The sequence below is a fragment of the Mesoplodon densirostris genome, chromosome 7, assembly GCF_025265405.1.
Source record: "Mesoplodon densirostris isolate mMesDen1 chromosome 7, mMesDen1 primary haplotype, whole genome shotgun sequence".
NCBI classification, from domain to species: Eukaryota; Metazoa; Chordata; class Mammalia; order Artiodactyla; family Ziphiidae; genus Mesoplodon; species Mesoplodon densirostris.
The window spans coordinates 105731396-105758597 of record NC_082667.1 but is presented as its reverse complement, the minus strand read 5'-3'; the positions used below and the strand labels follow the sequence as shown (position 1 = coordinate 105758597).

Below are 27202 nucleotides of genomic sequence, written 5' to 3'. Positions count from 1 at the left end.
TGAGGGCACAAAAGGATTTGTAGTGATTGCTTAATTCTTACTTTCTTCGGTGTAGGTCAGCATGGGGCTAACACCCTATAAGAGTTTGTGACAGGGCTTGAAAACTGAGGTTCTGTCATTTTAAAATATTGTTCCTCTTTTCATCGTGTGTATGAACATATAAAAGATTATCTGGTTTTGTGACTAAGCTGTCAAATGGCATAGGCGGTAGAAGTGGGCTTTTATTCTACTAAAGCTGAGACATTGTTAGCTACACAATGATATGTAAGTGCAAATTAGCTAAAAGGTGGGGATGGTCAATTCCTATCTCAAATACTTAGACATTCCACAACTATTAGAAAGTTTCATATATTTGTTTCAAAACACAAAAGGGATAGGTAAATACACTGCTCACTCCCACCCAGAATTCTGTGGCTCTTTTGCAAGCCATGCTCCATCACCTTACCCTGCTCAGCTGAATGTTAATAAATGTTAATAAAACTTACTGGGCACCAAACATTGTGGAGAACAGCCACACTACATAGCCACACTACTTTACTAGTGAATGAAGAAACACTACTGTGGATCAAAGTCTTAGTCTAATATCCATTCATAGCATACCTTTCCATCAGCCTGTTTCACAGCACTGGCTGAAGAATAGGACAACGGGCTGAGGTTCTCTCCCTCAGGGGCATTCAAACTGACATGTAAGGGCAAAACAAACCTTCGAGGGAAAGATCTGGCTACTGAATTATAGACCTGTTTAGGAGAGAGAAATAAACTGTTGAGAAAATTGTCATTCATAGAATAACAGCATGTCCCAATAACTGAGATCCAGTCAGTATTATTGGCATTTCTAAGTAATTGCATAAATTATCATTTTCATTCATTCATTTACTCAGCAAATATCAGTTGAGTACCTACAAGAGGCCAAGCTCTGTTTTAGACACTGAGAATACAACAGTGAACAAAACAGTCCCTGGCCTTATATTTCTAGTGGAGAAAGAATGATAACAGATAAGAAATATATGTTACTTAAGTAGTGTCGAATAAATAAATGATTATATAGCTCAAAGTCAGAGAGTGATAAGTGCCAATAAGAAACACACTGAAGGGTGAGGGACTAGAGAGTAAAATAGGTGCTTCCTTCCTCAGGTTTGGTCCGGGAAGAACTCTGTGTGGAAATGGGCTAACTTAGCAGGCCTGGGTTGCTCAGACCCTGCATATTCTCAGGAAAGCCCTGTTTTCATGACTGGTCCTTGGCCAGCACCTGGGGACGGAGCTCTTTGAATGTTCAGTCTGATAAGAGTATGTTCGCATGCCTGAGGCCTTGAGGCGTACTGTACTAATTTGTTCTTATAGTTTATGCTAACAACGTGATTTATAATGAACACCTGCCTTCTCTATGGGGCTCTAGAACTTCAGTAATTGAGGTTACTCATGTAGGGGTCATATATGTTATGTGTTGATCCCCAACAAACACCCTGGACCACCAGCTTGGGTGGGCTCCCCTGGCAGGCAACATTTCACACGTGTTGTCACAACGAGTTGCTGGAGGAATCAAGCACATCCTGGGAGAGGGCTCTTGAAAACACGCACCTGGTTTCCTCCAGACTTCACCCCACGTACCTTTCTTTTTTTCTGATTATTCTGGGACCCATGAGCCCTCCTAGTGAATCATCAAAACAAAGAGTGGTTTTGGGGACCCCCAACACAGCATCTCTGCAGAGATGATGCTTAAGCAGGAGACCCTAATAAAATAAGTGTATTTTTTATGACAGTTAGAATGGCTTAAGCACATCTTCCTCTCTTGAAATATTGTAAGATGGGGAACAAACTATGCCATTTTCCCCCATATACCTAGCCCATATCATCTCTATAACATGCAGAAATGTTTTTACTAAGTAAACACTTAGTGCTATTTTTAAGCTTCATAAACAATTAGCTTTTAAAAATTTACTTTTAATTTAAACATTTTTGTCTTTTGCAAAACCATAGGTGAACAAAAAGAGAGGGCCAATAATGGTGAGTTAGGCAATATGGATCAACTGTTTCCCTGAGAACAGATAGAAAAACTGGACAAAATGTTTAAAACAGCTATTTGAAGGCGCTGGTGAGCTAAAAAAGGTAATGAAGAACAATGGGACATAGATTTGGAAGGAGAAGGAAACCCACCGAAACTACATACTGGGGGCAAATTTTCCACTAAGGACATCAGCTGCTTTTACGAACAGGTAGCTGAAAGGCTGAGAAAATATAAAAGAATTTTTTATTAAACTTTTTAATTTTGAGATATATATTGCAGACCCACAAGCAGCTGTAAGAAATAATACAGAAAAGCAAACAACTGATTTTAAAATGGGCAAAGGACTAGACTAGACAGTTCACCAAGATATACAAATAGCCAATAAGTACATGAAAGGATGTTCAACATTATTAGTCATTAGGGAAATGCAAATCAAAATGACAATAAGATAATACTTCACACTCATTAGGATGGCTATTATAAAACAAAAAACAAAACAAAACAACAAAACAAACAAAAAAAACAGAAAACAACAAGTGTTTGTGAGAATGTGAAGAAAGTGGAACCCTTGTGCATTGCTGGTGGGAATGTAAAATGGTGCATCTGCTGTTAAAAACAATTTGGCAGTTCCTCAAACAGTTAGATATAATAGAATTATCATATGATCCAGCAATTCCACTTCTAGGTATATGCCAAAAAAGAATTGAAAACAAGGACTCAAACAGATACTTGTACACCAGTGTTCATAACAGCATTATTCATAATAGCCAAAAGCTGAAAACAACCCAAATGTCCCCCAACAGATGAATAAACAAAAAGTAGTATATACGTACAAGGAATATTATTAAACCTTTAAAAGGAATGAGATTCTGATACATGTTACAACATGGATAACCCATGAAAAGATTATGCTAAATGAAATAAGCCAGACACAAAAACATCTTGTATGATTCCACTTATATGAGGTACCTAGAACAGGCAAATTCACAGAAACAGAAAGTAGAATAATGGCTTCGAAGAGCTGGGGAGAGGGAGGAGATAGGGAGCTGTTATTTAATGGGTACAGAGTTTCTGTCTAGGATGATGAAAAAGTTCTGGAAATGAATAGTGATGTTGGTTACACAACATCATTAATGTATTTAATGTCACTGAATTATACACCTAAAAATAGTTAAAATAATAACTTTTGTGTCATGTATATTTTACCACATTAAAAAAAAACAAACAATGCAGAGAGATTCCATGTGTCCTTCATCCAGTCTCACCAATGATGACCTCTTACATAACACCACTACAACAGGGAAACTTACATGGATATAATCCACCACCATTATTCAGATTTCACCAAATTAACACACATTCATTTGTATTTGTATGTGTGTGTGTATGTATGTGTGTTTAGTTTTATGCAATTTTATCACATGTAAATTCATATGATCACCACCATACTCAAGGTACAAAACAGTTCCATCACCACAAGGATCCTTCATGTTACCGTTTTATAAGGATATTGCCATACCAACTCCCCCATCACTGGGCCCTACTGAGAAGAGATTTTGATAGTTTTGAGGAGCTAGAGAAATAAAAGTTTTAGTTCAAAGTCTCCAAGAAGGGGAAGCCCTGATAAACCTCTAGCTCTTTGGGTCAGGATCCCTTAGGCTGTACCCTAGAAGTAAAAATAAACAAAAATAGTACAACTCTTGCAGCGACTGTATCATGTTTCAAATTTTCTCAATCCCTATAACTAGATTAAGAATATCTTCAATTGATAATGTACCCTAGCCATCTGCCAGAAGCAAATGAAAATCTTCCCTAGAGGAAGATAACAGTCTCAAAATATCCCTCCTACAATTTTTCAAACACAGTATTCTGTATAGAATAAAAATTAGTTGGCACATGAGATGACAAGAGAGCATGATTTAAAGAACAACAACAAGAAGATAACAACAAATGATAGAAACAGAACCACAAGTGATCCAGACAATAGAGTTATCAGACTTTAACTATTCTGAATATGTTGGAGGAAATTATTTTAAATTAGGATCGTAGCAGAGAACTAAAATTATAAAAGAGAAGGGAATCAAAATTCTGGAACTGAAAAATGCAGTGAGTTTAGGAACATAGTGCCTAGATTTAACAGCAGAATATACACAGCTGAAGAAGAATGTTTGGGGCTTCCCTGGTGGCGCAGTGGTTGAGAGTCTGCCTGCCGATGCAGGGGACATGGGTTTGTTTCCTGGTCCAGGAAGATCCCACATGCCACGGAGCGGCTGGGCCCGTGAGCCATGGCCACTGAGCCTGCGCGTCCAGAGCCTGTGCTCCACAACGGGAGAGGCCACAGCAGTGAGAGGCCCGCGTACCGCAAAAAAAAAAAAAAAAAAAGAAGAAGAATGTTTGAACTGTAAGATAGATAAGAAGAAAATATCCAAAGCAAGATACTTAGACCAAAGGATAGAAGATACTAAAAAGAACATAAGCAACAGAGGGTTAGAGTTAAAAGGGGTAGCATATGTGTACTGTAATCCCAGAAAGAAAAGAGAGAAAAGACTTACCAGATACAATATTTGAAGAGACAATAGGTGAAACTTTTCAAAACTAATGAAAGACATCAAACCATTGATTCAAGAATCCTTAAGGGAAAAAAAAGTAAACCTAAATCAAAAGGAACTCATACTAAAAAATATCATAGTACTAACTACAGAAAACCAAAGAGAAAATCTTTGCGGGGGGTGGTATTTCAACTTCAAAGGAGCAAAGCTTTAGACTGACAGCTGATTTCTTAACAGAACTCAGAAGACAATGAAATGATATCTTCAAAGTGTCAAAAGAAAATAACAACCTAGATTCTTTATCCAGTGGAAACATCCCTCAAGAAAGAAGGTAAAATAAAGACATTTTTCTGACAAGCAAAAACAGAGATTTCATCACCAGCATATCTGAACTAAAGGAAATACTAAAAGATGTTCTTCAGTCAGAAAGAAAATGATTCCACATGGATGCTCAGAGAGGCTAAAAGGAATTAAGAGCAAGAGAAGGTACAGGGCTTCCCTGGTGGCACAGTGGTTGAGAGTCCACCTGCCGATGCAGGGGACACGGGTTCATGCCCCGGTCTGGGAAGATCCCACATGCCGCGGAGGTGCTGGGCCCGTAAGCCATGGCCGCTGAGCCTGCGAATCCGGAGCCTGTGCTCCGCAACGGGAGAGGCCACAACAGTGAGAGGCCCGTGTACCACACAAAAAAAAGAGAAGATACAGATGTGGGTAAATGGGTAGTATGGGTAATTATGACTACATAAAACAACATTAATAATAATGCCTTATAAGGGTTAATATATAGAGAGAATTAAAATATATAAGAACAGTAGCATATCAATTAGGAGTAGAGTAAATGAAGTTAAAGTGTTCCAGAGTCCTTGCATTGTCTGGAAGGAATTAAAAGACCTGATTTATAATATATTGTGTTAAATCAAGGATGCATATTGTATTCTCTCAAATAACAACTAAAGGAATGTATAACTACCAAGCTAATGGTCAGAGGGTGGAGTGATGTTTGGGGGAGGGGAGGTGGAAATGAAATAATAAAATATGCTCAACTAATGTAGAGAAGGCAAGGAAGGAGAGAAAACAAGAACTAGTGAGACAAATAGGAAGCAAATAGTCAGATGGCATATTTAAACCTCAAAATGTTAATGACTGGTTTAACTAAATGTCCCAATCAAAAGTCAAGAATTAGCACAATGGATATATATGTTGCTTACATGGTACATATTTAGAAAGGTTAAAAGTAAAAGGATGGGAAAGTTATAGCATGCAAACATCAAGGCAAAAAGCATTACTTAGAGATAAATATTCAATAAACCAGGAAGGTAAAACAATTCTAAATTTGTATGCACACAGAGCACCAACATATGTAAATTTAAAAGTAGCATAACTATGAGGAGAAACAGAAAAATCTATACTCCAAGCAAAAGATTTTGATATACATTTCATGTTATATGATAACTGATAGATAGAGATCAATAAGAATAAAGAAGATTTGAATAATATTATTTTAAAATATGACCTAATCAACATATATAAAACACTACATCCAAAATTCATTATTTTAAATGCACATAAAACATTTTTTTAAATAATCTTTTCTGGGACATAAAGCAAATCTCAATAAATTTCATAAACTTCAAATCATACAGTAAAATTAAGTTAGAAATCAATGGGGAAAATAACTAGAAAGATTTCCATTTCTCTGAAAGTTTAAAAAATTTTTTCAAAGAAGAAATCTCAGTGAAAGTTAGAAAATACTTTAACTGAAAAGTAATAAAACATATCAAAACTTGTGGGATGCTCTGCTAGACAGAAATTTATCATCCCAAAGGTATATATGTTGAGGAGGGAAAGGTAGAAAAATAACAAACTAAGGTTTTATATTCTTAGTTAGAAAAGGAGCACATTAAGCACAAAGAAAGTAGAAAAGGAAATGAAAATAATAGCATAAATTGATGAAACTGAAAACAAACACACATTAAAGAAGATCAACTAAGCCAAAAAGTTGGTCTTTTGAAAAGCCTCATTAAATTGATGAGAACCTAGCAAGCCTAAAGGAACAAAAGAGACAGCAAAAATAACCATATAAGGGATAAAAACAGAGGCTATCAATTAACCCTACATACATTTTTTTAAAACATAGAATATCATGAATAACATTAGGTCAACAAATTTGAAAATTTAGATGGCATTAATAAATTTCTTAGAAAAAGACTATTTACCAAATCTGACACGATAAGAAATAGAGAATCAGAAAAACCCTATACAATTAAAGAAATGTAATTTATAATTTAAGATCTACCTATAAAGAAACTTACAGGCCCAGATGACCTTACTGTTGAATTATTCCAAACGTTTAAGAAATAATGCCAATCTTATACTTTTCATGCAGAGGGTAGAAAAGAGAACAATTTCCTACTCATTGTATGAGATCAGCAAAACCTTAATAACAAAACCTAACAAGGGGGCTTCCCTGGGGCGCAGTGGTTAAGAATCCGCCTGCCAATGCAGGGGACATGGGTTTGAGACCTGGTCCAAGAGGATCCCACATGCTGCAGAGCAACTAAGCCTGTGCACCACAACTACTGAGCCTGCGCTCTAGAGCCTGTGAACCACAACTAATGAAGCTCATGTGCCACAACTACTGAAGCCCGCGTGCCTGGAGCCTGTGCTCCGCAACAAGAGAAGCCCCTGCAATGAGAAGCCCACACACTGCAACGAAGAGTAGTCCCCACTAGCTGCAACTGGAGAAAGCCCATGCGCAGCAACGAAGACCCAACGCAGCCAAAAATTAAGATTAATTAATTAATTAATTAAATCTATTTTAAAAAACTAACAAAGACATTATAAGAAAGAAAAATTATAGGTCAATCTTTTTTTTTTTTTTTTTTTTTGCGGTATGCGGGCCTCTCACTGTCGCGGCCTCCCCCGTTGCGGAGCACAGGCTCCGGACGCGCAGGCTCAGCGGCCATGGCTCACGGGCCCAGCCGCTCCGCGGCATATGGGATCCTCCCAGACCGGGGCACGAACCCGTATCCCCTGCATCGGCAGGCGGACTCTCAACCACTTGCGCCACCAGGGAGGCCCATAGGTCAATCTTAATCATGAAATTGATGCCAAAAAATGCTAAATAAGATATTAGCAAAGCAAATCCAGAAATATATTAAAAATACAGTGCAACCGACTGGGATTTACTTCAGGAATAGAAGGTTAGTTTAACATTCAAAAATCAATCAATGGCTATTATAAACGTTTTAAAATCAATCAGTGTATCTCACCACATTTGTAGAAGAAAGGATAAGTCATGTCATTATCTCAACAGTGCAAAAAAAACATTTGATAAAATCCAACATCCATTCATGAGAAAAATTATTAGTAAATAAGCAGGTGTACATCAGCATCATAGTGCATGATATGCTCCCTTCGTCTCTCCCCTTCAGTCTACAACCAATAACATAATGTTAACTCAAGAAAGATTCATCTGCTCAACACACTGGAAGGCTGGAGAGTTCCACACATTTGTACATCTAAAGATGGGTGGACTGAGCACACTGAAGAGGCAGAACTGAGAGGAAAGCAGAGGTGGTGCTTATAATCCCGAGTCCCAGCTACCGTAGCTGAGTCTGAAGCCCCAGAGAACCCAGTAACAGCAGGGGAGGCAGCACACATGACTCTGGCCTCCTGGCTGCAGCAGCACCCACAGCCGCAGGGAATCAAGCAACAGTGGCAGCGGGACCTGTGACCCCTCCAGCCATGGAGGTGGCCACGACCCAGGCCCCTATCCACAGTTGTGGTGCCTGGGAACCCAACAACTCCAGACACAGCAGAGGCCCCAGCCACCCTGGCTACCCCCACTACCACCCACCCCCAACAGCATCAGTGCCTGCAACGCAGGCAACCCCAACGTGACAGACGTACCCATCACCCCGATGCCTGAGGCAGCAACACCAGCAGCAGCAGTGACACCGGCAGCAGCAAAGCACCAGTGACCCTGGAGGCATAAGGTATGAGAGGGAGGGCACCAGGCAACACCTCTCACAGAGGTGGTAGAGGGTGGAAAGTGCTGATTTTCAAATATAGCCACAGGCAGCTCAAGTAAGAGAAATCAAAAACTTGTGCCATCTACTTATGAACAAAAGAAAGGCCTCTAATAACTAATCTGTTGAATTGTTAGCATCTAGTTAAAAAAAAAAAAAAAGCTTTGCCTAAAGAAGAAAGGTGTTTGCTACTTCAAATGTGCTGGCTACATCAACTCATTAAGCACCATAAAAAAAAAACATGGTAACACAGTATCACAAAAAGAAAAAGACAAATCTCCAGAAATCAAACCTAAAGTCATGGAATATTGCAATCCAACCGATAGAGAATTCAAAATAGCTGTCCTGAAGAAACTTGATGATCTACAAGAAAACTCAGAAAGGCGGTTCAATGAGCTCAGAAATAAAACGAAAGAACAGAAGAAATACCTTACCAAAGAGATTGAAACTATGAAAAATAACCAACCAGAAATTCTGGAGCTGAAGAATTCAGTAAATGAGATGAAGAACACGTTAGAAAGCACTGGAGGGCCTCCCTGGTGGCGCAGTGGTTGAGAGTCCGCCTGCCGATGCAGGGGACGCGGGTTCGTGCCCCGATCCCGGAGGATCCCACGTGCCGCGGAGCGGCTGGGCCCGCGAGCCATGGCCGCGGGGCCTGTGTGTCCGGAGCCTGTGCTCCGCAACGGGAGAGGCCACAGCAGTGAGAGGCCCGCGTACAGCAAAAAAAAAAAAAAAAAGAAAGCACTGGAAATAGAGCAGACCATATGGAAGAGAGAACTAACAAGCTTGAAGATAGAAAGCTAGAAATTAGACAGAAGATCTAAACAAATGAAAGATTTCTACAAGAACTATCCAACTCCATTAGGAAGGGTAAAGTAAGGATAATGGGTATCCCAGAAGGAGAAGAGCGGGAGAAAGGAGCAGAGAGTTTATTTAAAGAAATAATAGCTGAGAACTTCCCAAACCTGGACAACTAGATATCCAAGTCTCTGAAGCAAAGATAACACCTAATTATCTGAATGCAAAAAGACCTTCTCCAAGATACATTATGTTAAAACTGTCAAAAGTCAATGACAAAGAAAAACTTTTAAAGACAGCCAGGGGGAAAAAATGATAATAACCTACAAAGGAACCCTCATTATGTTACAGGCAGATTTCTCAGCAGAAATTCTACAGGTCAAAAGAGAATAGAATGACTTACTCAATATATTGAAAGATAAAAACTGTCACCCAAGGATATTCTATCCAGCAAAGTTATCCTTCAGATATGAAGGAGAAACAAAGGCATTCCCAGACAAACAAAAGCTAAGAGAGTTCAGCACCACTAAACCTGCCTTTCAAGAAAGGTTGAAAGGAGCTCTTCCACCTGAAACAAAAAGGCGGAAGAACACAAAACTTTGGGTAAGGTCATAAACAGAATCAGAAAATTGCAACTCTGGACTTCTCTGGTAGCACAGTGGTTAAGAATCTGTCTGCCAAAGCAGGGGACAGGGATTCGATCCCTGGTCTGGGAAGAGCCCACATGCCACGGAGCAACTAAGCCCGCGAGCCACAGCTATTGAAGTCCGCGTGCCTAGAGCCCATGCTCCGCAACAAGAAGCCACCGCAATGAGAAGCCCGTGCACCATAACGAAGAGTAGCCCCTGCTCGCCACAACTAGAGAAAGCCCGCACACAGCAACGGAGACCCAACACAGCCAAAAATTAATTAATTAATTAATTAAAATAAAACTATAGCAGAAAACAATTTACATTACATAATCCAAGGAAAAATTCTGCCTTGAACTGATTATCAGGAAAAAGTAAATCCCTTCAAGCTAGATGAACTGATACACTTTTTTTAAATCAAAGAATTAATATTATAGTCCATTTTAATATTCCTTCCAGGAAATGTAAGTATGTTTAGTGCCCAAGTGTAATAAGGAACTAATCACAAGTGCTTCAAAACATATTTCTTAGCTTTCTTTAACATACTTTTTATATATTAGGTATTATGTAAATACATACTTCAAATTATTTTGAAATATTAAATATATTTATTGAAGCTGTATCTTCAATGCTTTAAAACCATTCTCCCTCCTTATTTACAAAAGAGGCAAGAGAAACAGCTAATTCCAAACCCAAAGCCAGAACTTGGCTAGATCAAAAATATTTTGACAACTCCTGACAAATCAGAGAATTTTACCTGATCAAGCTCTTTCCCAGTTTTCCGAAGATTCTGTAGTTGGTAAACTTCTAGGCTTCTTCCATCATCCTGACAGCACAAATCAATTACGACACAGCCCTGGTCCTCAAAGGCATTGATTTGGTGAAAAGTAACAAAAGGTTTACTGTAGTACATCCCTGGAAGAAGCTGCAGGGGAAAACACAAACAGTGAAAAATAGATATTTTATTTTATTTCCTTTAGGGTACAGATCCACAAAGCTCAAATTAAGAAGATTTCCCCCTCTTTAAGTGACAGGCTTGGTAGGTATAAAAACCAGAATTTGGAATGTAGAAGCAAATATGCTTTGATTTAAAATCATCTCATCTCATATTAATCAATGAACTGGGGCTATTTGATATAGACCAATCAACTGTTTCAACTAACTTTAAAGTTCTCATGAAATATGGCCCAATATTTTGAAGGATAAATAAATCCTAGACTCTTAACTACATGGTTAAATAGAAAATACTTCTATTAAGAATTTATGATAAATTAAGTGACTAATCCTTTGAAAAATGCACTCATTACTAAAATGGGATTTTTTTGGTAATGAAATTAGGGTACAGTAAATTTAGGATACTATTTCTTTAGAGAGGTTAAAGAAGTAGACAAATAAAATAGTGCTATTAATCAGGAGTATATAGAAAGATATTTAACTAATATGCTTTAGACTTTGGTAGGATTATCATATTTACATATCATGAAATCATAGAAGCAGCTAATAAAAATATCACTGCAAAAGTTACAGAAGACCTCTGCATGAACAATATCCTCTTTAGCAAATACTATATGGAAAAATCCATGCTAAAATGCTAAAAGGATTTCCTGGATATTTTAATTGAATCAGATAAGTTAAAGGATAAAACCATTTCCTACAATTTTCTAATATGCAAAATCCACTGTACTAATTAATAAATAACTAGCCCTACTTATGGAAGAAGGTAATATCCTTGATTAAGAGTGTCTTATGCAAGTAATGCCCAGTGAAGGCAAAAGTCAATCATATGGAAATTTGCCTTCATGTCCAATCATTTTCACAATAAATACACTCAAAATTCTCCACCTGACCAGTGTGCTTCTCCACCACATGGAACCGTGTATTATACTGGGGTTCCCAGCTTATTCCATCTGAAAAGGCCTTTCCCCGAATTTTAGAAGTGATGATTTTCCACAGATTCATCTTTAGAGGCTGTTCAATGAAGACAATGTAGTTCCTTGTCATTCCTAAAAGGTTCAAGCAAACAATAAAATGTTATTTGGCAAACTAGAGTTGTCTCAAATGTGACAGTTTGGGGACTTGTCTGAAGGCCTGGACACATTACTGCTGACCTAAACAAATGCCAGTCAGGAATAATTCTTCATCATTTCCCAGCTTTGCTATATATTTTTTCTGTTCCTACATAAAAAAAGGAACTGCTTAGAATAGCTTGGGTTGAATGCCCTCAACTTGCTTTTTGTTTTTTTTTTTTCCTTCTTTCTTTTCAAATTGTTTTGGTTTAGGAACAAAGAAGCATTATATTAAAGTGTCATTTATGATCTGGACCTGTATTCCTTAATCCTTTTGCTATTTATACTGGAGGTAACAATCCAGGAGCAGATTGACTATAAAGGTTTAGGATGCAGAAGATAAATATTCTGAGAAAAAGCTGAAGCAATCTACATGGAATATGAATTGCCTCCCCCAAAATATAATCAAGGTCTTTCCTGTATGGTTATTATCTGTGGTCTTTAAAGTTACCTAAAATATTGAATTCTGTCAATTTTTATGGTCAAATTATTTTTTTAATTAAGGCTTTATATTTTGGAGCAGTTTTAGGCTCACAACAAAATCGAGGGGAAGGTACAGAGATTCCCCATATACCACCTTTCTCCAAACACGCACAGCCTCCACATTATCAATTTCCTCCACCAGAGTGGTCCATTTGTTACAACTGATGAACCTACATTGACACATCACAATCACCCAAAGTCCATAGTCTCTGTTGTGGAAACATGCATAAATGTATTTTTTTCCTTTGTATTTAGATATTCAATGACATACAACATAATACAAAACAAACAAAAGAGACTGATTTCTATGACTAGGGGTTACTCATTGTGATATCCTGGAGCAGGGGGCTGAAGGGAGAGGCTGTTCTCCATAGAGAACTGAAGTGGAGTTAGTGCTGGGTGACTAAATCTCAGCCTGACTCAATGTGCTGGGAAGGGATCAATGATTCCTTAAACTGATAACTATTTCCTAGAGCAGTCAATTAACTAAAAACTTAAAAATTAATTGGTGTTTCCAATTAATTTTTTTAGTAATTGCTTGTATTAAAATATCTTTTCAATCAGTCAGTGGCTAGAGTAAGAAGTAGGTGACTAAACAGAATAAACTTAATTGGCATTAAAATGCAACCTTCATCTCTTATCATCATACTCTGATAAACTGTATTAACACAGTACTTGCCAAAATTAGTCCCCCTGCAACAGTAACTTTAAGGCAGCCCCCATTAAAATTTGCCTTATCTTTGGGCTCACCAAAGCTGTGGTAGTAAGAAGGTTTCATCCTCTCTGCAGAAGCAATAGAACATATCACCTGGGCTCCATGGATTGTCTCCCCAAGGTCTACTTTCTCTGGAGGAACCCGAATAACATTATAGCAAGAACCTGGAAAATGGAAAGTCCTGTCTTAACTGTTTCACATTCACTTTAAGAAAAAAGATAAGCCTTGCACTTGTGAACTAGGCAAAGGCAGTTAAAAGATTTATACAATATGCATGACACCCATTTTTCTTTTTTTTAAACATCTTTATTGGAGTATAATTGCTTTACAATGGTGTGTTAGTTTGTGCTTTATAACAAAGTGAATCAGTTATACATATACATATGTTCCCATATGTCTTCCCTCTTGCATCTCCCTCCCTCCCACCCTCCCTATCCCACCCCTCTAGGTGGTCACAAAGCACCGAGCTGATCTCCCTGTGCTATGCGGCTGCTTCCCACTAGTTATCTATTTTACGTTTGGTAGTGTATATACGTCCAGGTCACTCTCTCACTTTGTCACAGCTTACCTTTCCCCCTCCCCATATCCTCAAGTTCATTCTCTAGTAGGTCTGTGTCTTTATTCCCATCTTACCCCTAGGTTCTTCATGACAGTCTTTTTTCTTAGATTCCATATATATGTGTTAGCATACAGTATTTGTCTTTCTCTTTCTGACTTACTTCACTCTGTATGACAGACTCTAGGTCCATCCACCTCACTACAAATAACTCAATTTCATTTCTTTTTATGGCTGAGTAATACTCCATTGTATATATGTGCCACATCTTCTTTATCCATTCACCTGTTGATGGACACTTAGGTTGCTTCCATGTCTTGGCTATTGTAAATAGAGCTGCAATGAACATTGTGGTACATGACTCTTTTTGAATTATGGTTTTCTCGGGGTGTATGCCCAGGAGGGGGATTGCTGGGTCGTATGGTAGTTCTATTTGTAGTTTTTTAAGGAACCTCCATACTTTTCTCCATAGTGGCTGTAACAATTTACATTCCCACCAACAGTGCAAGAGGGTTCCCTTTTCTCCACACCCTCTCCAGCATTTATTGTTTCTAGATTTCTTGATGATGGCCATTCTGACTGGTGTGAGATGATATCTCATTGTAGTTTTGATTTGAATTTCTCTAATGATTAATGATGTTGAGCATTCTTTCATGTGTTTGTTGTCAATCTGTATATCTTCTTTGGAGAAATGTCTATTTAGGTCTTCTGTCCACTTTTGGATTGGGTTGTTTGTTTTTTTGTTATTGAGCTGCATGAGCTGCTTGTAAATTTTGGACATTAATCCTTTGTCAGTTGCTTCATTTGCAAATATTTTCTCCCAGTCTGAGGGTTGTCTTTTGGTCTTGTTTATGGTTTCCTTTGCTGTGCAAAAACTTTGAAGTTTCATTAGGTCCCATTTGTTTATTTTTGTTTTTATTTCCATTTCTCTAGGAGGAGGTAGATCAAAAAGGATCTTGCTGTGATTTATGTCATAGAGCGTTCTGCCTATGTTTTCCTCTAAGAGTTTGATAGTGTCTGGCCTTACACTTAGGTCTTTAATCCACTTTGAGCTTATTTTTGTGTATGGTGTTAGGGAGTGTTCTAATTTCATACTTTTACATGTACCTGTCCAGTTTTCCCAGCACCACTTAATGAAGAGGCTGTCTTTTCTCCACTGTATATTCTTGCCTCCAGCTATTGTATTTTAATGTCCACAAATGGCTCCCCTCTAGCTCTCTGAAGATGAACTCAATCCCATCTTCATAGGAAACGATAAGGTAGCAGCCAGGAATATCCTCAAGTTCTATTTGTCCTTCTTCCCACTCCCCAGACCCAAAAACTACAATCTCCATTTGTACCCGTGTCCAGCTCCTTCCTTTCAGGGTTCTAGATCCCTGGAGTCACTTTGGGTCTCATCTCATCCTGTCTCATCAACATTCATTCATGCAGTCATTCATCTGACTATTACTGCTTCCTCAAGAATGAACTCAGTTACCCACTCCTCAAGTAGCCTTTCCTGACTCTTCCCCACCCAAAGGCATTTGGTGTCCCTTCTTTATGCTTTAATTATATCCTATACTGTCATATTACTTATCTCATTGTACTATAATTTTCTGCTTATTTATCTGTTTCCTAGTAGGCTGAGCTCTTTTGGAGCAGGAATTGTGTCTGATACATCTTTGCATCTTCAGTACCAAACAATGACTTGGCATTTAGTAGGTACACTATAAATAACTTCTGACAGATCAACTAACAACATATGTTTGTTAAATCACTCAAGGAATGAACAAATATTGAGGTCATACTGAATTATCTTCCTGGTGTTAGTAGTGCCAGTGTAGGTCCTGAAGAACTTAGGTAACTTATAGAACTTCGCAATCACTAAGGTTCCTTTGGAACAAGATAACCATACAGTTCCCTACTCATTATCAGCAACTACTTACTGAGGGTCAACTATGTTCTAGGCACTCTTGTAAGAGTCCTAAGTACCATATCCTAGACACTTGTATACAGCAGTGTACAAAATAGACAAAAGGCTCTTCATTTATAAAGCTCAAATTCTAAAAAAAAATCATACAATAAGTAAAAATATAATGCATCAGATGATGAGAAGAACTATATTGAGAAATAAACCAGGGAATGGGGATTAAAGGTGAGTGTATAAGGATGGGGGCTACTGTTTGCAATTTTAATTATGGTGGTCTGGGAAGGTTTCACTAAGAAGGTGACATCTGAGTAAAGACCTGAAGGAAGTGAGGAAGAGAGCCTGGAGGATATCTGGGAGAAACACATTTCAGGTGGAGAGAAGATCAGATGCAAAGATTCTCAGCCAAGAATAAGTTTGGAGTGTTCAAATAAGAGCAATGAGGCCAGTGTGGCCCTATCCATAGTAAGCAAAGAGAAAATTCTAGATGAGGTGGGGTGGGTTAAAAGGATAACTGGCTGATATGCTAAGAATAAACTGAAGTGGGGCAAGGGGAGAAGTAAGGAGACTAGTTAAGAAGCTACTACAATAATTCAAATGAGAAAGAATGGTGGCCTAAACCAGAGTGGTGGCAATGGAGGTGATATGAGGTAGTAGGATTTTTGATATATTTTGAAGGCATTACTGAAATTACTTTTTGACCCATTAGATGTGGATGTGAGAGAGGTATAAGAAATGATTCCAAAGTTATCATCTTAAGCAAGTGGAAGGACAGAGTTACCATCAACTGAGATAGGGAACATTTTAAGCAGAGAAAGTTTAGGGGGAAAGATCAAGAGTTTGGTTTTAAACAAATTAATTTTGTAACATCTATCAGACATCTTAGTGAAAACACTGAGTAAGCAACTGATGGGGAGGTCTAGGTTAGGAAATTATATGTTTTGAGAACCAATTATAAATAAAACACCATGCTTTATACAGTGATGAGTTATAAAAGAAATGAAAGACAAACTCTAGAGTTCTAAGAGTACCATACTACTGTCTAACTGTTTATGTATTTTAAATTAGTACTTAAAACTAGCTGGATTAATGTTTAGAGGATTTTTTTAATTTTAAAAAGCCTTTTTAAAATACGTGGAAAAGTAGAAATTATTAGCAAGCACTTTATTTACAAAGAAAATCACTAAATTTCCCCCAAATGCATACTATCTAGTAGAGCTCCTTGCAGCTACATGTACATTTGCGTTCCAGTTTAAAAATTCCTCACTAAACCAAATAATCAAGTAAGAAAAAAGAAGTAAATCCAGTTTTAGTTGAAATTAGAAGATCAAGAGAAAAATTTCCTGTCTCAGCAACTGGATTAAGTGACAATTACTCAATTCACTAAATTTGAACACTGCTAATGTGTTAATGAACTGTCCTAACTTCAAGTCTTGAAGGCATGAGCAAAGCAGACAGACACCCAGGAAACACCCAGCAGAGAACTGAATGCCTAGAGGAATGACCTGCCCAATACTGGGAGCCTAACTCTGGGAGACTCTTCAGGACTTTGTATAAACATCAAATTGAGGCAAAATAACAAGCACAGCCTCTGATGATTGGTGGCAAGTTTTCTCAAAGATTCATGGGCCACTTGCACCAAAATCACCTGGAGATCTTGTTAAAATGTACCAAGATAAGGAGTGGTAATGCCCTGAGAGAATCCTCTGTAGTCAGTGATAAATAATTAAGATGATCTAATGGAGTGACTAGTAGTTACAATGCAGATTCTTAACCTTTTTTCAGGTCTAGTGAACCAGAATCTCTGAAGATGAAGCCCAGTGATCTACATTGCTAGGAAGCATTCCAGATGGTTTTTAGGTGCTCTAAAGGCTGAGAATCACTGATATAATGAAAATTTATTTTAGAAAAATAATTAAGAATGATTAAACAGTATTTCTCATATTATGAACTAGTTACAAAGTTATCTACTTGGGTATTAGAGTTAATTTATTAAGAAATGAATTTTTTTATGATCAAAAAAGATGTATGGACAAAATACTGCTGAGTCAGTTTACCCATTTGCTGAAAGATTTTACCTAAAAAGATGTTTGCTGTCTCCTATAACAGCTTTGAGGAATACATCCCAACCCGAGGTCAGGTAACAAAGAGGAGAGGGCTGAGTGATGAAGTTTCCAGGGTACCCTATCTCTTCTTGAGCTGGTAAAAAACAAACCTGCAGTATTCATTTTCATATATACTCATACGTGTACATATGGAGAGGTAGAGATGAACAACCCACAAAGTCAATTACTTACCAAAGGTATATATTAACCTATTCAAAAGTTAACCCATACAAAAGATTCGTAGGTTATAGATGATAGATTGACAGCTAAGATAGTCAGAAACTTCTAATGCTTATATTTACACATTCCTTTTCAAACAGAGAGAGATGTGTACTTGGGTACAGGATAATGAATGTGCATGCCCTGAGAGAATCCTCTGTAGTCAGTGATAAATAATTAAGATGATCTAATGGAGTGACTAGTAGCAAGTTTTTGTGTACTACTCAGACTAGACACTTGAAACTTGCCTAAGCAAGCATCTTAAATCTTCTCAAGGTGCACTGCCCTTGTCTATAAAATGGGGGTAATAACAGCCTTTCTTAATGCTATGGATAGACCTACAGATTATCATACTAAGTGAAGTAAGACAGACAGAGAAAGACAAATATCATACGATATCACTTATATGTGGAATCTAAAACATGATACAAATGAACTTCTTTACAAAACAGAAATAGACTGACAGACATAGAAAACAAACTTATGGTTGCCAAAGGGGAAAGGGGTGAGGAATAAATTAGGAGTTTGGGATTAGCAGATACAAACTACTATATATAAAATAAACAACAAGGTTGTACTGTATAACACAGGGAACTATGTTCGATATCTTGTAATAAACCATAATGGAAAAGAATATATATATACATATATATGTAACTGAATCACTTTGCTGTATACCAGAAACTAACACAACATTGTAAATCAACTATACTTCAATTTTTAAAAAATAAAAATAATAGTACCTTTCTCAGAGACTTTCATAAAGATTAAATGAGAAAATATATGGAAAAAATGGTTAACACCAGCACATACTAGGCACTCAATAAATGCTGGTTATCATTATTAGCCATTAGAACCTTCTGGAACAGATTAATAGGCAGCTGTGGAAGTATATGGATGAGCAGGAAAGAGATGTGATGTAAGTGGTTGTGACTGCAACCATACTTTAACCTTAACTTACTTTGTAGTGTATTACTCCCATGGTAATAATAAATTCCTTCCTATGTAATATACAGTATACATTCTCTATATCTCTTTACTGTAGCATTCTAAATTTCTTATACTTACAATATGGTACATCCTAAAAATTCAAGTTTGAGAAATACATTACTCACCCCTACAATGTTTGAGAGCCAAAAAGCATAATGGAACATAAAAATGTGAGTCAAACTGAAAAGATCAAATAGAAAATTAGCTTCCAAGCATATGTGCAAAAAGACCACAGAACTTAATTATAAATTATATATTTTAAGTTCAGTAATGCTACTTCGGAGATTTCTTTCTGAACCTTTCAAATGAAGTTTCATATATGTTAACATCTTGGCCATAATGGAACTGTGGGAAGATAGTTAACTCCCAATTATTTTTTAAAAGACCCCCATCCCAACTTTACCATGTTGCCCATAGGAATTCCCCATGTTGTATGCTGTTCCATCTTTTTCATAATGAGGATGTGCAGTTGCTCCATTCACAGCAATAAATTTGCTCCAGTCTACCTGCAAATTTCAGACCATACAGAGACTTAAATGTTACATGGGAAGATCTCTATTTAGACACATAGACAGTAAGGATGTGTCAAATATTTTAAAAATAAGATATAAAGCTACAGTTTAAGTCCTAATGTCTCACCTCTGAGAAATCAAAATTATTTTTCCTACTAAAGAAAAAGAAACTAAGACCAAAGAACAACAAAACCAAACAAAAACTCTACCACCACCACCAACAAAAAATAGACAAAAATGATTAGCCAGTACAAATTTTTTATTTTGCCCAAGATCACAGGAAAGTTCAAAAGAATAAGAATTAAAATTAAAATTCTGGCCCAAAGTTTTATTTTATCTTTAATTAATGTGTAACGTGAAGGCAGTATGGGTCTAGATAATCTCCAGTCCAGTTCTACCTGTAGCTAGGCAGAAAATGAATTGGCAAAAATAAGTCTGGCTATTGTAAATAGTGCTGCAATGAACATTGTGGTACATGACTCTTCTTGAATTATGGTTTTCTCAGGGTATATGTCCAGTAGTGGGATTGCTGGGTCATATGGTAGCAACCTAATGGATCAAGAGATGAATGGATAAAGAAGATGTGGCACATATATACAATGGAATATTACTCAGCCATAAAAAGAAATGAAACTGAGTTATTTCTGGCGAGGTAGATGGACATAGAGTCTGTCATACAGAGTGAAGTAAGTCAGAAAGAGAAAAACAAATACCGTATGCTAACACATATATAAGGAAGCTAAAATTTTTAAAAAATGGTTCTGATGAACCTAGAGGCAGGACAGGAATAAAGACGCACATGTAGAGAATGGACTTGAGGACACAGGGAGGGGGAAGGGTAAGCTGGGATGAAGTGAGAGAGTGGCATGGACATATATACACTACCAAATGTAAAATAGAGAGCTAGTGGGAAGCAGCCGCATAGCACAAGATCAGCTTGGTGCTTTGTGACCACCTAGAGGGGTGGGATAGGGAGGGTGGGAGGGAGATGCAAGAGGGAGGGGATACAGGGATATATGCATGCATATAGTTGATTCACTGTGTTATACAGCAGAAACTAAAACAACATTGTAAAACAATTATACTCCAATAAAGATGTTAAAAAAAGATTTAAAAAATAAGTCTGTACTACTCTATTTCTCCTTCGCCCTAGCCTTCAGACATTAGGACTAAGGAAGAAGAAGTCTAGAACTATCTTTAAGGAAAACCCCAACCCCACAGGCCATTCTAACCAGGACAGAGGGTACACAATGACATGAATCAGTGGGTAACTATGATTTTGTGTAAGGATCCAAATTTTCTTCAGATATTAGCTACTCTAAAAAGTATTTTGAATGGAGAGAAATTTTAGGGTTTATTATGTTCATTTTTAACCTATATTTTACCTTTTCTGTTTTTTCCAGGGTTTCAATGTCCACTTTATTCATGAAGTTGGTTTCCGTACTAATGTAATAATCACCCTTGTACTGCACGTAGTTGACATTGGTGTTGTCAGTAATTGCTGAAATCAAACCCCAGAGTTATTTAAACGCCACAACTTTCTCAAGGGAGAAAGGAGTTTAAACATCCTCTCATATCAAAAATATATATATTTCAATATTCATATTTGTATAGCTTGACATATATAATAATAATTTAAAGAACATCACTATCCCCTGCAAATTCTGAGCATATTAAAGGCTGCTTACCAGGCGGTTCAAATTTTGACATGAAACGTTCAAAAACATTCTTGCATGGATCAGGGAGAGCCAATGTGCCAAATTCTGAGATCACAATTCGGTCATGAACACTGTTGGCCTTATATGTATCACTCTGTAGAAACTTGCTCCTGTATGTCACTGTGCCCTTCTCCACCTTGAACTGGTGAAGTAAAGCCATTCCATCAAACCAGTGATTGTACCTTTAAACAGGAGCAAAAATAGAAAAATAAATGTTAGGAAGATAACCATGGGGTCAAAATGAGAGATTTCAAATACAGAAATAAGGAAATGGGCTGGGTTCCCAGCAGAACCTGCTCAGTCAAAGAACTTGAAATTAAGGGTTGATAGCTTTTGAGTATATCCTGGAGTACAACAATGAAAGAGCAACTTACATTCTCTTGACCCTTAACCCTTATCAAAAAGCTCACATATCAGAGGGCTAAAGAAAAACCCAAAGCTGGTGACGCCTAAGATAATTCTGTCTTTAACCTATAGCCAAGATATCAGCATATGGAATGCTTGACATTTCTCAAATTAAAATGGATTCCAAAACTTTTAGAGATAGTTATCTTCATATCTTATACATATTACGTTTTCTATTTATTTAAAGTTTTTTCAAATTTATCAAAACTATGCTAAAGTAAGCAAGTAAGATGACTATCCTTACTGGATAATCATTTTTGTCCATATAATTACACTATAGAAATGATGTATCTAAATGATGGAAAATCAAAACACTGTAAGGAAAAGTTTGTGCTTTGCTTTTAAAAGGGTTTAATATTATTTAGTCTTTTCTCTCATATGCTTGACAGATTGAACACTTAATGTCTTCAGCATGAATAACAAGCTAAAAGGCTTGGTCTTCTCTTAAAGGCTTGTCTTAAAAGGCTACGGTCTTGAAAGCAGGGATTCAAAGAGATATTTGTACACCCATCTTACAGCAGCATTATTTACAGTAACCAAAAGGTGGAAACAACCCAAGCATCCATCAGCTCAAAAACAGTATAAACAAAATTTAACATACAACGGAATATTATACAGCCTTAAAAAGGAAAGAAATTCTGTCACATGCTATAACATGGATAAACCTTAAGGACACCGTCTAAATGAAATAAGCCAGTCACAAAAGACAAATACTATATGATAGCACTTACATGAGATATCTAAAGTAGTCAAATTCACAGAAACAGAAAGTAGAATGGTAGTTACCAGGGGCTCAGGGGAGGGGGAAATGGAGAGCTATTGTTTAATGGGTATAGAGTTTCAGTTTCTCAAGATGAAAAAGTTCTGAAGATCTGTTTCACAACACTAACCTGTACATTTAAATATGGTTGAGTTGGCAAATTTTATGTGTTTTTTACCACAATTTTTTTTAAACTGCAGGAAATAAAGGGGGTTTTTTAAGGCCCTCTTTATGCAGTGATTTGAGATGACATCTTTATAATTTTATCATTTTTGATATGAGAGGATGTTTACACTGCTTTCTCCCTCAATTTTATTGAGTTTATAAACTCAATTTCCATAAGTTCTTGGGTCCATTTCTGGGCTTTTTATTCTGTATCACTTGTCTATTTGTCCATTCATGCATCAATATCACAATGTTTTAATTATAGTCTTTATAGTATATTTTAACATCTGATAGGGCTAGTCCCCACCCCTCTCTGAGAATTTTCTTTTTTAGTGTTTTCTTGACTATTCTTGCATATTTATTTTTCCACATGAACTTTAGTATTCATTTGTCTAACTTCCTTTAAAAACTGGAATTTTTATTAAGATTGTATTAAATTTAAAAATTAACTTAGGGAGAACTGACATGTTTGTGATGTTGAATCATCCATCCTATTCAAGAACAGAGGATCTTTCTATTTGTGTCTTTTAGGAGTGTTTGAAAGTTTGCACATTTCTTGTTAAACTCATTTCTGAGCATTTACTCTTCTTTGTTGCTATTTTAAATGAGGTTTGTTCCTACCATTATGCCCCCTAACTGGTTATTACTTGTGTATATGAAAGCTAGTGATTTCAGTATGTTAATTTTACATCCTGTTACCTCACCTTTTATTTGTTTGTGTTACTTTGTCATTAATTCTCTGCAGCTTTCCATGTTTACTTTACTAATCCGTGTGCCTCTAATTAATTTCTTTAGTCTAATTGTATTGGCTACATCTGGTTAAATAGAAGTGAAGATAGTAGCCATCCTTTCCTTGTTTCTGCTTTAGAAAAAAACTTGTAATGTTTCCCAATTAATATTACTGGTTTTAGGACTAAAATGAAAATATCTTAATTTATATCTGTGTGTAGATATATACATGTATATATACATATACATGTATATATATATATACACACACATATACTCACATATATAAATATATGTATATATAAAATACATATATAGGGCTTCCCTGGTGGCGCAGTGGTTGAGAGTCCGCCTGCCGATACAGGGGACGCGGGTTCGTGCCCCGGTCCAGGAAGATCCCACATGCCGCGGAGCGGCTGGGCCCGTGAGCCATGGCCGCTGATCCTGCGCTCTAGAGCCTGCGAGCCACAACCACTGAAGCCCGTGCGCCTAGAGCCAGTGCTCTGCAAAGACAGAAGCCACTGCAATGAAAAGTTCACGCACCGCAACGGAGAGTAGCCCCCGCTCGCCACAACTAGAGAAAGCGCACGTGCAGCAACGAAGACCCAACACAGGCAAAAAAAAAAAAAAAAAAATATATATAAATATGTATGTATGTGTGTATATATATATGTACAAAATCATGTTAAGAAAGTATCCATCAAGTCCTACTATCTTGAGTATTTTTATGAGGAATGGATGTTGAATTTTGACAAACATTTTATTAGCATTTATGGAGAAGATTATGATTATGACTATGATTATGATTATTTTTCTTGAGATCTATTAACATGGTAGATGACAGTAATGGATTTCCAAATAATGAACTTATCTTGCATTCTTGGAATTAATCCTACTTAATTATAGTGAATTATATGTTTAATGTAATGTTGGATTCTGTTTGTTAAGAAAATATTTATTAGTATTATATTAGTACTATATATTTTGTATTTTTATGGATATTCATAAATAATATAAATAATTGTCTTCTTTTTTGTAACAACTTTATCATGTATAGATATCAATATTACACTTGCTTCATAAAAAGAAGTGGGAAACTTCCCTTCATTTTCAATCCTTTAAAATAATCTATAGAGCACTGAAACTATCTGATATTTGAAGGCTTGGTAGAATTTCCCTGTGAAATAATCTGGGCTGACTGCTTTTTTAAGAAGCAGTTTCACAATAAGTTTCTTGTTTTCTTCTAGAGAAATTGGTCTGTTTAAACTTTCTACCTCTATCAATTTTGGTAATCTGTATGTCCTCAGGGAATTATCCATTTCCTTGAGGTTTTCAAATGTATTTGCATAGAGGCCCACAGAATCTTCTATAATTTTTTATCTGTTTCAATGGCTTCTTTTTCATTGTCATTTCTTTCTTTTCTTCTTTTCTTTTCTATTTTTCTTTTTCTTTTCTTTTTTTTTGGCCACACCATGCGGCTTGTGGGATCTTAGTTCCCTGACCAGGGATCAAACCCATGTCCCCTGCAATGGAAGTGCAAAGCCCTAACCATTGGACTGCCAGGGAATTCCTTCATTGTCATTGCTTTCTCCCTTTTTGCTTGATAACATTAGCTAGTGGTTTCTCACTCTATTTTGGTAATTTTTTATCAAAAAACATTTAAAACAAACTAGTTTCAATAATTATTGTTATTCTGGTCTAAATCCCAAGAAAATCATGATACATAGAGCCAAACACAATACTCTGTGTATAAACTCAGACACTCAGCTTCCTCATTTAAGATATTTCATATTCTTTTCTTTCTTTCTTGTTTTTATTTGTTACCACTTCAAATTGCTGACTTCCACTGAGCTGTCAAGCAAAACCCCTAATTTTTAATACATTCTGCTGTTAAACCAATCTCTTCCATCTTCATTCTCGTAATAACTGGTTTTGTTGGTCCATATTTACCTTTAATAAATTTTAACTTGTTAAATTCCATCTCACAAGATCCTTCTAGACCCTGTCATTCTATGCATTCATTTATTCAAATCAACCAACATTTTTTGAGTCCCTACTATCTACCAGGCATTGTCCAAGCCCAGCAATTACAGGCATGTAACTAACTATAATACAAAATGATTACTGCAACAATGGAGAAGTGTTAAAAAACGTTATCTATGCACAGGAGCAACAGGATGGAAGGATGAGGTTATCAGGGAAAGATCAAGAGGAAAGAAGACATTTGGCTGGTCCTTTAAGGATGTTTGCCAACTGGAGAAGAGTAGAAGGGTATCCTAGTGAGAGGTAATAAAAATAAAAAATAAAAAAAAAGGGAGAGCCTGAAGGCATATGGTATCTTGGAGGAATAGCCAGTAAACAAATTAGTGTGTAGACAGAGCCGTCAGTGGCAGGCGATGATGATGGAGAAACGGGTCAGCACAAGACCTACCAGCACTTAAATTTAAGGCTTAAAGAACTTCAACAGGAAAGCATAAAGTTTTGGAACAGGAAAGTGAAACTGTGAGACTCGTATCTTAAGAAGGTCACTCTGGACACAGAGTAGAAGATGGGACAGAAAGAGGAGCATTTAGGCAATAATACAAGTGAGGAAAGATAAGAGACTAAACTGAAGCAGTACAGTTAGAAAGGAACAAATAGCAGAAATAAGTCAGAGATGACTGACAAGAGGTAGGCAGTGATAAAAAGAGAGAGTCCAAAAAGTCACACCTGAATGGATGGTGATGCTTTAACTGAGACAGAGAATACATGAAGAGCAAGTATTGGGGAAAAGCAAACAGTTCAGTTTTGAACAAGAGTCTGAGCCATTTGCAAAACATCAGGGTAGAGATGTTCTGCAGCCAGCTGGCAAAATACAGGTCTAGAGCACAAGACATGGGTGTGGGGTGGGAGAGAGATGTTTGAGAGCATCTGTGTGTGACAGACATAGCCATAGGTGCAAATGGGATAATAACACCATCTACTGAGCACTTACTACATGCCAGGTACTGTGCTAGGCACTTCACCACATCTTTTCATATATATATATAGTGTGTGTGTGTATAGAGCTGACCCTTGAACAACATGAGTTTGTACTGCGTGGGTCCACTTATACACAGATTTTTTCAGTAGTAAATACTGTGGTACTACATGATCCACAGTTGGTTGATGCAGAACCACAGATGTGAAGCAACCATGGGTATAAAGGGCTGACTATAAGTTATATGCAGTTTTCCCACTATGCAGAGGGCTGGGGCCCCTAACCCCCAAGTTGTTCAAGGGTCAAATATATAAATATTTATCCCCCGGCTTCACATTGATTAGAGATGTGGAACTACTATTACCATATTACAGATGTGGAAACCATGGTTCAGAGCAGCAACAAGTCCAGGGTCACAGGACAGGTAAGTGGCAGAACAAGGATCTCAACCCCGTGATGACTCCAAATCCTGGGATCTACAACACCCCCAAAAGTAAGGTGAACCAAAAGAAGTTATTTTGGCAGGAAAGGGAGTGGAGAGAGAGGGCACTGAGGGAAAGAAGAGAATGAAAATGCCCTGAATGCCCATCCTTGTCAGCCACCGAATGAAGCACTTTGTATGCTTTATCTCCTTTAATCATCATATCCAGTCATTAAAATTGATTTTATTAGCCCCATTTTTCATGTGGAAAACCTTGCTCAAGATCATAGTGCTGATAAGTGGTGGAAATGAAATCTGAACCCACACCATCTTACTCTAAAGAATGTATTACTTCTACTATAGCAAAGAAAGCATACAATGAGAGAAAAGTAGGGAATGCTCAGGTCAGAGGCTGGGGTATATCAACATTAAAGGGGCAGTGAAGTGAGCAGCAAAAGAAATTATTTTAGAACATGCAATC

General features: G+C 37.1%; 1 protein-coding gene across 2 annotated transcripts in view; it reads right to left on the bottom strand.

Moving 5' to 3' along the window:
* BCO2 (beta-carotene oxygenase 2) overlaps positions 1-27202 on the bottom strand; it is a 46329-nt gene that overhangs the window by 3834 nt on the left and 15293 nt on the right. For both annotated transcript variants that reach the window (XM_060103436.1, XM_060103437.1), the window contains exons 3-9: positions 21253-21464; positions 20950-21065; positions 19456-19558; positions 13312-13440; positions 11855-12015; positions 10770-10937; positions 601-738 (exon numbers count right to left, since the gene is read on the bottom strand). In XM_060103436.1, the coding sequence (XP_059959419.1) occupies positions 601-738; positions 10770-10937; positions 11855-12015; positions 13312-13440; positions 19456-19558; positions 20950-21065; positions 21253-21464 (1027 nt within the window). The remainder of the gene's footprint in view (positions 1-600; positions 739-10769; positions 10938-11854; positions 12016-13311; positions 13441-19455; positions 19559-20949; positions 21066-21252; positions 21465-27202) is intronic.